We start from the raw sequence: 14536 nt of genomic DNA on the forward strand, positions 1-14536 counted from the left end.
GTGCTGGTAGGCAGGACTAGATTGAGTTAGATAGCTGGTTGGACTGTTTCCATTCTGTACATCTCTATGACTCTAAATGAACATGAGATTTCATTATGATTCTGAAGATAAATCTTTGATTCAGCTGTTTAAGTGCATCTGCTTAACATTCAGAAACATTTACAGTCTAGTGGTGGGATGGCTTTCAAAAGGATGTCCATGTAAGGCATTTAACAAAAAATCAAATGTACTGCTGACCGAGAATCCAGTGTGATAACTAAGGGAAGCTGAGTTGAACCTGTCACATGCAATTACAGTGTATATCAGAGGTTGCCTAGCATGTACAATGAATCGCACTGGAAGCGGATAGTCAACCTGATGTCATGTCACAGCAATCCTGGAACACCCAACAATATTCCCTATGTGCCCAAATGATTTGCAATCTAGCATAATTAAAACCATCTATATTAACATTCCACTCAAAGAAGAATACTACAGTGCTAAACATTTTAGCTGTTTATATCCACAGTATTCCATATTTTGTCAAATTCAACTTTGACAGGTTTGTTACTTTTAATAGCTTTTTAAGGAAAATATTGAATCCATGCCATATTAAATTGTCTACAGCCCTCCACAGAAGGAAATAATCAGGAAAAAGCAATAAACCACCGCAGGTTCTAAAGGATTCCTTCATTAATCATTTCAATGATCATCATTATAGCCACTGTTAGCCTGCAAAAGCAACAGACTGCATTCTTGTTGAATTGTCTGCAAATCCTCGCCTTAGCAAAGGCAGGCAAAAATGATCCTGTACAAATATTGTACACAACAGCAGCAGATTTTCCGACTTATCAGCAACTAGTGTTCCATAATTCAACATGGTGCTGTCACTTATTAATTCAGGGCCATCATAGAATGAAGCTTCTTGGATAGTTCAGATGTAGAGAGAGCCATCTGCAGGTCCAACATACCCAATCCCAATCAGCAGAACATCTATCAAGGTCCATATTCCAAGCCCTCCGAAGCTGAAGAGTTTGCCAAGACCTTCTTTCCATTGGCCCAAATAGAAGCGGTCAGCTCCAAACCCTCCCAATGTGATGCTGAAATCAAAATTAGAACTTCCATTAAGTAAGCAGGAAATGTTAGTCTGTGAGCAGTGTGATCTTGGCTTTCTTGTTCTCACTGCAATGCAAGAAAACTCATTTTATTAATTTAGCCAAAGCAAAATCAAAGAAAAGTGTTTCTACTGAAGTTTCCACTTGAGCTCAAAAACACAGGTACAGGAGTAGGCCATTTAGTTCCACCATTCAATATGATCATGGCTGATTGAACACTTTTATTCATTCCCTTACCAACCCAATAACCCTGTACATCATTTTTAATCAGAAATCTATCAATCTCTATATTGAACATACTGAATGATTGAGCTTCCTTGTAGTACAGAATTCCAAAGACTGAGATCCCCTCATTTTTAAATTGTGCTCCTTGGTTGAAGACTCCCCAACGTACACCTGCCCTGTTTATCCCTTTAAATATTTTATAAGTCTTAAATGAGTTTACCTCTCATTTCAAAACTTGACAATACAGGCCCAGTTTCCTTAATCCCTCCACAGGAAGCTGCCAAATTTCAGCGGACAATGCGCAAGTGACCTGTGTTCTGGGGTTAACATTTCTGGACTATGAATGAAAGAAAAATCAGCTCGAGTTCCTACTATCAATCACTGTCACTAACTTTCAGAACACACATGAAAGGACATGGGTGAGCTGAATCAGGTTCGTTCCGCAGTTTAATACATAGAACATAACAGTGCAGTACAAGCCCTTCAGCCTATGATGTTGCACCAACCTGTGAAACCAATCTGAAGCCCATCAAACCTACACTATTCCTTTATCATCCATATGTTTATCCAATGACCATTTAAATGCCTTTAACTTTGGCGAGTCTACTACTGTTGCAGGCAGGGTGTTCATGCCCTTACTACTCTGAGTAAAGAACCTACCTCTGACATCTGTCCAATAACTGTCACCCCCTCAATTTAAAACTACGTCCCCTCGTGCTAGCCATCACTATCTGAAGAAAACATCTCTCACTATCCACCCTATTTAATCCTCTGACCATCTTTCGTGTCTCTATTAAGTCATCTCTCAATCTTCTTCTAATGAAAATAGCCTCAAGTCCCTCAGCCTTTCCTCGGAAGATCTTCCCTCCATACCAGGCAACATCCTGGTAAATCTCCTCTGCACCTTTTCCAATGTTTCCACATCCTTATATAATGCAGCGGCTAGAACTGTACACAATACTCCAAGAGCAGCCGCACCAGATTTTTGTACAGGTGCAGCATGACCTCATGGTTCCAAAACTCAATCCCTCTTCCAATAAAAACTAACACGGTACTCCTTCTTAACAACCTATCAACCTGGGTGGGCAACTTTCAGGGATCTATGCACATGCACAGAGATCTCTCTGGCCATCCACACTACCATTAATCTTACCACTGGTTCAGTACTCTGTATTCCCGTTACTCCTTCCAAAGTGAATCACCTCTCAGTTTTCCACATTCAATTCCATTTGCCACCTCTCAGCCAGCTCTGCAGTTTATCTACATCCCTTTGTAACCTGCAACATCCTTTGGTACTGACCACAACTCCACTGACTTTCATATCACCCGTAAATTTACTAACCTATCTTTCTATGTCCTCTTCCAAGCCATTTATAAAAATGATAAACAGCAGTGGCCCTAAAACAGATCCTTGCGGTACACCACTAGTAACTGAACTTCAGGATGAACATTTCCCAGCAACCACTACCCTCTGTCTTCTTTCAGCTCGCCAATTTCTGATCCAACCGCTAAATCACCCTCAATTCCATGCCTCTGTATTTTCTGCAAAAGCCGACCAGGAGGGACCTTATCAAACACTTTACTGAAATCCATTTATACCATATCAACCGCTTTACCCTGATCCATCTGTTTGGTCACCTTCTTAAAGAATTCAAATAGATTTTTGAGATACGACCTACCCTTCTCAAAACAGTGTTGACAATCCCTAATCAAATCATTCCTTCTAAATGATTATAAATCCTATCTCTCATAATCCTTTCCAACACTTTACCCACAACCGAAGTAAGGCTCACTGGTCTATATCATTACCAGGGTTGTCCCTACTACCCTTTTTGAAGAAGGGTACAACATTTCCTATCCTCCAGTCTTCTGGCACTATTTCTGTACACAGTCTCAGCATAAAGATCAAAGCCAAAGGCTCTGCAATGTCCTCCCTGGTTTCCCATAGAATCCAGGATAAATCCCATCCGGTCCAAGGGACTTATCTATTTTCACATTTTCCAGAATTGCTAATACCTCCTCCTTATGAACCTTAATCCCGTCTAGTCTAATAACCTGTTTCTCAGTATTGTCCTCAACAATATTGTCTTTTTTCTGTGTGAATACAGATGAAAAAAATATTCATTTAGCTTTTATCCTATCTCCTCCGACTCCATGCACAACTTCCCACTACTGTCCTTAACTGGCCCTAATCTTACTCAAGGAGAAAGTGAGGACTGCAGATGCTGTAGATCAGAGTCGAGAGTGTGGTGCTGGTAAAGCACAGCAAGTCAGGCAGCCTCAGAGGAGGAGAATCGACGTTTCAGGTAAGAACCCTTCCTGATGAAGGATTCTTGCCCGAAACGTCAATTCTCCTGCTCCTCGGATGCTGTCTAACCTGCTGTGCTTTTCCAGCACTACACTCTAATCTTGCTGTAGTCATTCTTTTATTCCTGACATATCTATAAGAAAACTTTAGGGTTTCCTTTGATCCTACCTGCCAATGACTTCTCATGTCCCCTCCTGACTCTTCTTAGCTCTCTCTTTATGTCCTTCCTGGCTAACCTGTAACTCTCAAGCACCCTAATTGAGCCTTCATATCTCATATTTACATAAGCCTCCTCCTTCCTCTTGACAAGAGATTCAACTTCTTTCGTAAACCACAACTCCTTCGCTCAACCACATCCCCCCTGCCTGCAGGTACATACTGACCAAGGACACGCAATAGCTGTTCCTTGAACAAGTTCCACATTTCAATTGTGCCTATAACCTGCAGTATCCTTCCCCATCCTATGCATCCTAAATCTTGCCTAATTGCATCATAGTTGCCTTTCCTCCAGCTATAACTCTTGCTGTGCATATATACCTATCCCTTTCTATCGTTAAAGTAAACGTAACCAAATTGTGGTCACTATCACCAAAGTACCCACTACCTCCAAATCTAACACGTGGCCAGATTCATTACCCAGTACCAAATCCAATGTGGCCTCGCCTCTTGTTGGACTATCTAATACTGTGTCAAGAAACCCTCCTGCACACAGTGGACAAAAACTGACCCATCACAAGTATTCAAACTACAGAGGAACCTCGATTATCCGAAGTCCATGGGCAGGCAGGTTTTCATTCGGATAATTCATTATTCGGTTAATTGATTTGACCTTAAACAAAGGAAGCCGCGCTGCCTAGAAGTGCATTAAAAAGCATGTTTACAGAGTTTTTATTTCACTCAATCGCTAAAATTTGTACAAACACTGGCTATCTTGTAACAGTGTATCTCCCAAAAATGCAATTGAATAAAGTTAGTGTCATTGATATCACGTAGTGCACCAGCTGCAGAACCAGAAGTAATGTGCCTGTTCTTGTTGCTGCTCCCCACTGCCCTGCAGGCCACGCCATTAGCTACTGGATGCCCAATCATCTCCCTTGCTGCTGGCCACCTCAGCTGTGTTGTTGACCAGTGCCTGAATCACCATTTTGCGATGGTAGTGGGGCAGCGAGTGTGCTGGCAGGCAATACACGGGTCAACAGTTTTGAAATCGATCTTCAGGGCAGCAGGATACTATACGATGTAAGGATTACAGAAGTTCTGCAGCATTGCTTGAAGTGATGTCACAAGCACTGGGACCATGTAGCTGTGAGTATGTTCTATGCAGTTGTAATACTAAATTTAAGCCCCTTTAAATTCCACTCAAAATTACACAGACATAGAAACATATGAAATAGAAGCAGGAATAGTCCATTTGGCCCTTCAAGCCTATTCAGCTATTCATTACGAATTGGCTGATCTTTCAACTAGCCGAACCCCACTTTTCCCCCATATCCTTTGACCCCTTTAGTTCCAAGTATTATATACAAATCCTTCTTGATATCATACAATGTTTGACATAGCCTCAAATTCATACAACCCATCTGTATTAGTCTTTAACTTCATATCCTCTTTGATGTATCTTCCTACCCATCTTTATGTCATCTCTAAACTTAGTTATCAGATCTTTGTTCCATTGTCTAAATTATTGACATAAATTGTAAAAACTGAAGCTCTAGCACAGACGTTTGCAGAATTCCACTTGTCACATCCTGCCAATCAGAAAAAAGGCCCATTTATGTCTACTGTCTATTTTCTGCTAGCCAACATCCTATCCAGGTCTCTACACCACTGGCTTCTACTTTGTGCAATAACCTTTTTCTAAGTACAGAACATCAATGGGCTTACACTTAGCTATAGTGTATGTTCCTTCTTCAAAAAATTGGTTAAAACATGATTTTGCTTTCATAAAACCATACTGATTCTTCCTAGTTACCTTGAATTTTTCCCAAGTTCCCAGCTATAACCTCCCTCATGATCAATGTTGGTGTCTTCCCAACAATGCGACCCTTTCTTCAATCAGTATCCGAGTTCACTTCAGCCAGCTCAGCTTTCATGCCCACATAGTTGCCCTTATTTAAGTTTAAAATGCTAGTCTTCAACACGTTCTTCTCCTTTATTTGAGGTAATCAGTGTATATAATCAATTAACTAAAAATTTTATTCAAAGGCTTAATTTCCTTTTTTATATCCTTTATTAATCTTAGGACAGGACTAATGGTAAGGTTCTAGGGAGTGTTGCTGAACAAAGAGATTTTGGAGTGCAGATTCATAGTTCCTTGAAAGTGGAGTCGCAGGGAGAAAGGATAATGAAGGCGGTGACATTTGGTATCCTTTCCTTTATTGCTCAGAGCATAGAGTATAGGAGTTGGGAGGTCATGTTGCAGGTGTACAGACATCGGTTAGGCCACTTTTGGAATACTGTGTGGAATTCTGATCTCCCGCCTATTAGAAGGATGTTGTGAAACTGGAAAGGGGTTAGAAAAGATTTACAAGGACGTTGCCAGGGTTGGAGGTTTTGAGTTATAGAGAGAGGTGGAACAGGCTGAGGTTGTTTTCCTTGGAGCGTTGGAGGCTGAGGGATGACCTTATAGAAATTTATAAAATCATGAAGGGTATGGACAGGGTAAATAGACAGGGTTTTTTCCCTCGAGTGGGGGAGTCCAGATCTAGAGGGCAGAGGTTTAGGGTCGGAGGGGAAAAATGTAAAAGGGCCCTAAAGAGCAACTTTTTCCACACAGAGGGTGGTGAGTGTATGGAATGAGCTACCAGAGGAAGTGGTGGAGGCTGGGACAATTCTAATATTTAAAAGACATCTGGATGGATATATGAATGGGAAGGGTTTAGAGGAATTGGACCCAAGGCTGGCAAATGGGACTGGATTAAGTTAGGATATTTGGTCATCACGGACAAGTTGGACCAAAAGATCTGTTTCCATGCTGTATGTTTCTATGGCTCTCTACTAAGCAGTTAGCTTCTTTCCCTGAGTAAGAGGAGAAAGTGAGGTCTGCAGATGCTGGAGATCAAAGTTGAAACTTTATTGCTGGAACAGCACAGCAGGTCAGGCAGCATCCAGGGAACAGGAGATTCGACGTTTCGGGCACAGGATTCCTGAAGAAGGGCCTGTGCCCGAAACGTCGAATCTCCTGTTCCCTGGATGCTGCCTGACCTGCTGTGCTGTTCTAGCAATAAAGTTTCAACTTCCCTGAGTAAGAACCAATACTTGGAGGATGACTAAGACTAGATTAGATTACAGTGTGGAAACAGGCCCTTCGGCCCAACAAGTCCACACCGACCCGCCAAAGCGCAACACACCCATACCCCTACATTTACCCCTTACCTAACACTACGGGCAATTTAGCAGGGCCAATTCACCTGACCTGCACATCTTTGGACTATGGGAGGAAACCGGAGCACCCGGAAGAAACCCACGCAGACACGGGGAGAACGTGCAAACTCCACACAGTCAGTCACCTGAGGCGGGAATTGAACCCGGGTCTCCGGCGCTGTGCTAACCACTGTGCCACCGTGCCGCCCAAGTTGAGAAAAAAATCACAAGCAAAACAGCATCACCCTCCCCTCCATACACAGTTCTTCTAATCAGCAAATTCTCAGCACTCTGTTCAAAGCCTTACTTAGTGTCAAGTCACACTAAGATGCATGGCTTTATATATTTCTGAAAAGGAATGACTTGACCCCAGTTGCAGAACAAAACAGTTTCAACTGCTTTCCTTAATTACCTCACTTCAATTGCTCTTACAGTGGAGACTTTGTAAAACACAGTTTTGTAAACTTAGAATTGAAACAGTATTTTAATTAAATATTAAATAAACAAATTTCTTTTCTAAAATTAAGAGATTTAGACTCCCCATGCTCCAGAACCTGCCCAGCTGTAGCAAAGCTGTTCCAGTAATTCTAGAACACTGACATTATTAACAATATAGAACATTATCCACACATATCCTCTCATAAAAGACAAGACAAATCCAATCCGGCCAATTAAGATCCCAGTCTACTCTATTATCAGCAAAATGATGGAAGGGATCATCGACAATGTAAGATGGTTGTGATTGCTGGTGGTCAATCATCTCAGTCTCAAGACATCTTTGTAGAAGTTTGTCAGGGGAGAGTCCTGGACCCAACCATCTTCAGTTGCTTCATTAATTCCCTCTATTATAAAGTCAGAAGTAGGGGTATTCGCTCATGACTGCAGAATGTTTGGACACTTGCAACTCAGTTATTGGACCAGAAATAACAATAGATTCAGCAAATATCACTATTGTAGCAAGAGCAGAGTTAGAGACTGAAAATTCTGTGACAAGTACTTCGCTTTTGATTCCCAAAGCCTGTCCAATAACTAGAAGGCATAAAATTAGGAGTGTGATTTTGCATTTGCCTGGATGACTACAACGTCAACAACACAGAAGCTCAAAAGCAAACAATGCACTGTAACAACTCATCAACGATCCCTTAAACAGCAGCTTCCAACATGCAACTTCTGCCACTAAGGACTGCAAATTCATAGGAACACCACCAATTGCAAGTTTCTCTCCGAGCATTTCATTCTAAATTGGAGCTACAGAAACAGTTTCTTTTTAAGTCACTCAGTCAATATCCTGGAACTCCAATAACAGGATTGTGGGTGTACCTACACTCTGTCGACTGCAGTGGTTGAAAAAGGCAATTATAATTAAGATATTTCAGGATAGGCAATAAATGTTAGCTTAAGCCAATAAAGCCCACATCTGTGAAAAAATAAATAACATGTTTCAGATTATTTAAACTATCAAATGCTTCAATTGAGAGAAACTTTCCCCTCTAGTGGGAGAGTCCAAAACAAGGAAGGAAAACATTATAAGAAGAGAGCAGCAATTCAAGAATCATGCCTGGAAGACTTCTTCACACAAATGGCAATGTAAGACAGCAACTCTGCCTAGAAAGCTACTGAAAATGTAACCAAGTCAAATTCATAGATTTTTGAAAACCAAGTATCCACTGGGTCTTAGAACTGAGGTTACTAGATGGAGTTAGAAATTAGATCAACAATGACCGAAATCAATGTCAGAACAGATCTGGGAGTCACTTTTATGAATTCACAGTTCAGAATTGCTGAATACATTCGGGATCTTGAAAAGTCCTATCAAATGATTGGAACTGATGAAATACAATAAATGACACAAATGCAGTGATTTCCATTAAAGAAATCTGCACCAATTCCAGAAATAACCATTATATGGTTAACATGAGACTCAACAAATAGTTACTTTAAATCAATGTGTTCAGCAATGCTATAATACACCTCCAGGACAGGTCGGACTTGTACTCAAATCCTCTGGCCCAGAAGTTACCACTGTATTACAACACCCCCAAGACTCAGGAAATATACTGAGCTCAATCACCTGAACGAACGACTGCACCTGGAACCAAGCCTTAATACCCATTAATTGTCTCTAGGAGCCACTACAGATGGAGAATGGGAGGAAAGAAAGGGCAGATTAGGTCATACAAATGAATAAATACTTCTTTGTGAAAGTGAAACTGTCTACAGAGGAACCTCGATTATCCGACATTGATCATCCAAACATTGGATTATCCGGCAAGATTCCAAGGTCCCCGATGTTTGGCGAAACTATGTTATCCGGCATTCTGTTATCTGGAATTCGATTAACCGAACGAAATACTGCCCGCCAGTGTCCTTCGGATAATCGAGGTTCCTCTGTATAAGCTGTAGATAAGTACAGGGCATTATCATTCAATTTAAAGCAAATGTTTTTGTGGTACCATTGTGGGTACTGAACATCACAACTGCCTGTCAGCATTTAACAATAGTATGAAAAAGCTTTAGAAAAGTTTTCAGATAGAAGCTTAAACGCCTCTCCTTCCTCAGACAGCTGAGGAAATTTGGCATGACGGCGAATACCCTTGCTAACTTTTAAAGGTGCACCCTCAAGAGCATTCTGTCTGGATGTATCACTACCTGGTATGGCAACTGTACTGTTCAAGATCGGAGACAATTATAGAGAGTGGTGAACTCAGCTCGGACAATCACAAAGTCCAACCTCCCATCTACAGAATCCATCTACCAGGCCCGCTGTCAAGGAAAGGCCGCCAGCATTCTCAAAGATCCATCCCACTCTGGCAATGTTTTCCTACAACCTCTACCATCAAGAAGAAGGTACAGAAGCCTGAATACATGCATCAGCCATGTTTCATAACAGTTTCTACCATACTGTTGTTAGAATATTGAATGGACTCACAAACTCTTAACATTCCCCAATACCTGTGTTTTTGTTTTTGCCACTGTTTATCTATTATTTACTTATCTATGCTCCTTAACTATGTGATCTACCTGTATTGCTTGCAAGACAAAGCTTTTCACTGTGCCTCAATACACGTGACAATAAATTAAATTCAATTAAACCAAAAAATAACATATATCATCACAAGTTCTCACCTCAGAGCTAATGCAGTTGACCACTTGTAACCTCCTGTCCAATTGCAATACATCTTCTTTTGAAATGTACGATTTCCTGAGGAACAATCATTTCATTCTGAGAATCAGACTTTACACATCAATTTCTCTCAGGTTAGCCTGCATCAATATGGTTGACAAATCATTGACAAAGGCATGCTTTACACTTAAAAAAAGTTAAATAAAATATATTATAGAATAACAGTCACAGAAACACACAGTCACCATCCACTTGTACAAAGCCTTCACATGACAGCTATCAGTTGCTCTAGTAACCATGTATACATCACAGAAAACTAAACTGACAAATCAGAAATTGCTGGAAAAACTCAGCAGGTCTGGCAGCACCTGTGGAGAGAATGCAGAGTTAATGGGTCCAGTGATTATTTTTCAGAAGTGATTGTTGCTAGAAAAAGGTTGGTATATATGCTAGAGAAGGGATTTGGTAGTGGGGGTGGGGTTGGGGGTGGTGTGGAAGTGTAAATGATAGGTGGAGATGAAGCCCAGATAGAAAGAAAAACACTTGGGCAGATAAAGGAATGTGTAAAAGGTCAGCCTGGGAAAATAAACAGCTGCTAATGGAAAACGACAGCAGCTGACAATGAGTTGTTTGTGCTAGCAGTCAATGTAATGACCATGCCTGGTGTAAGATGAGAGAAGATGCTCAGATTCTAAAATTATTGAACATGATATGAGTTCAGAAGGTTGCAGAGTTCCCAATCAGAAAATGAGGTGGTGTTCTCCCAGGTTGCACTGAGCTTCGCTGGAGTACTATTGCAAGCTCTTTGTCTAGTCCCTTCCCACTTACATGCGCTTTATGCCAGTTTCAGAATTTCCAGTTTGTAGGCTCCAGCCACTACATCTTCACCATGGGTATGCAATCTCTTTTACATGTCCATCCCTTATCAAGCTGGTCTAAGGGCTCTCGTTTCTTCTTGGAAAAAAGGCCTGAACCATCCTCATCCACCACCACTCTCCTCCACTCAACCTCACTTTGAACTTATCCTTTACATCTTCCCACTTTCTTCAGGTCAAAGGGGTGGTCTTGGGTAGTGTATTGAGCCCAGCTATTCTGGTCATTTTGTCTCTCTCTCTCTCTCACACACACACACGCTGTGTCCCTCTCTGAACTTTGCTTCCAATTTCGAAGTTGCTGTCACCTTCACCGGATCCTCTCTTCTCTTCCTTGACATCTATTTCCACTTCAGGGGAGAGGCTGGCCATCAATATCCAAACTCGCTACCATGCGAATCAATATCTACCATAAAAGCTCACTGCCTCCCACACAGTTACCTGAACTATACATCGTCACACCCTGCTTCCTGTAAAGACTCTTATTTCATTCTCCCAGGTCCTCCATTTCTGTCAATCTGTTCCGATGATGCCAATTTCGAGAAGGGTGCCTCCAAAATGATCACCTTCTTCCTCAACCAAGGATTCCCACCACCGTGATTGATGGTGCCCTCAGCCATGTCCGACCCATCTCCCATACTTCAGCCCTCATTCCCTTCACTTCCTCCCAAAACAGCGACAAGGTCCCCCTTGTTCTCACCTACCATCCCACCTGCATCTACATTCAAAGGATCATTAGCTGCCATTTCCTCCACTAGCAGACACATATTCCCCTCCCGCCCCTTGTCATCTCTTTACCCCAACCTTCACACACCAGGCCCTGTCATCACATGGACTGCCACCACAAAAAAATTTATTGTTAGCCAATAACAGTCCTCATTAGCAGCTGTTCATTCTTGCCAGCTGACCTTTACCCAGTTCTTTGTCTGCCCAACTGTTTTCCTCTGTATCGGGACTCCAACTCTGCCTATTGTTTACTCTTTTCCCCTCCCCCACCCCTTCTCGAACATATATAGAACAACCGCGATTATCCAAACGACACAGGCCAACAGTATTTGGTTCGGATAATCAAGTGTTCTGATCTGATGGCCGCTGGGATCGGCCCAAGCAAGGGGGCCTTGAGATTTTGTTCGGATAATTGATTTTCGGATAACGATGATTGTGCTGTATACCGATCTTTTCCTTGCGACAATCAGTTTCGAAGAGGAGTCACTGGACCTGAAACATTAATTCTGTTGTCTCTCCTTAGACACTGCCAAACCTGGTGAATTTTTTTCCAGCAATTTCTGATTTTGTTTCTGATTTCCAGTTCTTGCAGTTCTTTGATTTATTTTTGTCCTTAAAACTAAACATACAAGTCAGCCAGTTTTTATCTCAAGTCTCTGTTGAATTAATTGACCTTAATGAACGGCACTGCTAAGTTTAGGATTGGTAATGATAGCTAGGGGAATCAAGGGGATAAAGCAAACTAGACATATGTCTTGCTGCCAGCATGACTACTATTTGTTCTAACTTTCTCAGCATAAAACTCAGCATGCCAGTTTTAAATTTATTTTCTGTATTTGTCTTAAAATTTTAATATCAACCCAAGTTATTCTGGGCTGTTTCTATCACATTATTCCAGTCAATAAAAAAGTGGAAACTAACTAGTTTCATTTGTAAGGACTGCCACAATTTAATCTCTCTCTCTCCATATATCTTTCTGAATACACTCACAACACCAACAGTCTATAAAAGGTCACTTACCAAGACAATGCACGTGCTCCAGAGCTGTGCAGTTGAAAATAAAATGTTTGCGTGGGCACTGCACCGTCTTGCATTTGGTCGTGTTTTTGCACCGGTATTCAGTAGGTGGCAGTTGCCAACAGAATTGACAGATCATTGCAATTTGAAATGTTTTCTGTTTCATCTTATTTTCATCCTGAGTGTGAAAACAGTATCATACAGAAACATGAGGTGAAAAATAATGATATAGAGGTTCCTATGAAGTCCCCAAGACCAAAAGAAATAGGAACAAAAGAAGGCTGTTCAGCCTCATCATTCAATTGCATCATGGCTGATCCAACACTCCTCACTTCCACTTTCTATCTTATTCTCATAACCCTTAATTCCTGAAACTGATCAAAAAACCATCTATCTCAGTTTTAAATATACACAAGGACTTGGCCCCCACAGCATTCTTGCAAGGAGTTTCAAAGACTGTCAACCTGCAGAGAAAAAATTCCTCCTATCTCAGTCTTAAATTAGTTCTCAGACTCTGCCCTCTGGTCTCTGGTCTCCCATGAGGGGAAACATCCTAATCCTACACAGATAGCACGAGAGAGTGTGCACGCAAGTGAGAGAGAGCACGCGCGGAGAGACAGAGAGAGACCGCATAAAGAGAGAGGGAGAGAGAGTTAGAGCATGCGAGAGAGAGAGAGAGAGAGAGCGCATGAGAGAGAGAGAGAGCACATGAGAGAGCTCACAAAAGCGCGAGTGAGAGAACGCAAGAGCGAAACAGCGAGAGAGACAGCGCGGGAGACAGTGAGCGCAGGAGTGAGCATGCGGGACAGAGAGCAAGCGTGAAAGTGCGTGCAAGAGAGTGTGAGTGCATGAGAGAGAGAGCGGAGAAAGAGCGCGAGAGAGCAAGAACGCGAGAGATCGAGAACACAAGAGAGAGCCAGCACACAGGACAGAGATAGAGAGCACGGGAGAGAGAGCACGGGAGAGAGAGCACGGGAGACAGACAGTGCGGGGAAGAGCGAGCACACGGGACAGAGCGAGCATGCGGGACAGAGCAAGCGCGGGTGCGAGAGCGCGAGCACAACAAAGAGCAAGAGAGAGCACGAAAAAGAGAGCAAGAGCGCTCTCTCTCTCTGTCGCACGTTTTCTCTCTCCATGCACGCACTCGCTCTGTCGCACGCGCTCTCTCTCTCCACGTGCGCTCTCGCGCGCGCTCTCTCTCTGTCACGCGTTCTCTCTCTCTCCGCGCGCTCTCTCTCTTTCTGTCGCATGCTCTCGCTCTCTCTCTGTCGCACGTTTTCTCTCTCCATGCACGCACTCGCTCTGTCGCACGCGCTCTCTCGCTCCACGTGCGCTCTCGCGCGCGCTCTCTCTCTGTCACGCGTTCTCTCTCTCTCCGCGCGCTCTCTCTCTTTCTGTCGCATGCTCTCTCTCGCGCGCGCGCTCTCTCTCACTCTCCGCGCACGCGCTCTCTCTGTTGCACGCTCTCTCCACGCGTGCTCTCTCTCTCTCGCGTTCTCTCTGTCGCACGCTCTCTCACTCGCGCGCTCTCTCTCTTTCTCCGCGCGTGCGCTTTCTCTCTCTCTGTCACGTGCTCTCTCTCTCGCGCACTCTCTCTCTATCGCACACTCTCTATCGCGCGCACGCACGTGCTCTCTCTCGCTCTCTCTCTCTCTATCGTGCGCTCGCTCTCTCTCTCTGCGTGCACTCTCTCACTGTCTCTCTATGTCGCACGCTCTCTCGCTCTCCGCACGCGGTCTCTCTCTCCGTCGCACGCTTTCTCTAACTCGTGCATGCGGTCTCACTCTCCGTCGCGGGCGCTCTCCCT

The 14536-nt window shown here is 42.9% G+C and overlaps 1 protein-coding gene across 2 annotated transcripts; it reads right to left on the bottom strand.

Moving 5' to 3' along the window:
* Window positions 1-654: 654 nt before the first annotated feature.
* On the bottom strand, window positions 655-12942 carry tm2d3 (TM2 domain containing 3). Of its 2 annotated transcripts, none has more exons than XM_043680307.1 (3): window positions 12733-12942; window positions 10117-10192; window positions 655-1079 (listed from the first exon to the last, which is right to left on the bottom strand). In XM_043680307.1, the coding sequence occupies exons 1-3, from the start codon at window positions 12893-12895 to the stop codon at window positions 914-916; spliced, it is 405 nt and encodes a 134-aa protein (XP_043536242.1). In that variant the 5' UTR covers window positions 12896-12942; the 3' UTR covers window positions 655-913. The 2 variants fall into 2 exon arrangements, with proteins under 2 accessions (XP_043536242.1, XP_043536243.1); XM_043680308.1 differs by having other exon boundaries at window positions 1076-1161.
* Window positions 12943-14536: the final 1594 nt, after the last annotated feature.

This window comes from Chiloscyllium plagiosum, chromosome 40, assembly GCF_004010195.1.
Source record: "Chiloscyllium plagiosum isolate BGI_BamShark_2017 chromosome 40, ASM401019v2, whole genome shotgun sequence".
Lineage (NCBI taxonomy): Eukaryota > Metazoa > Chordata > Chondrichthyes > Orectolobiformes > Hemiscylliidae > Chiloscyllium > Chiloscyllium plagiosum.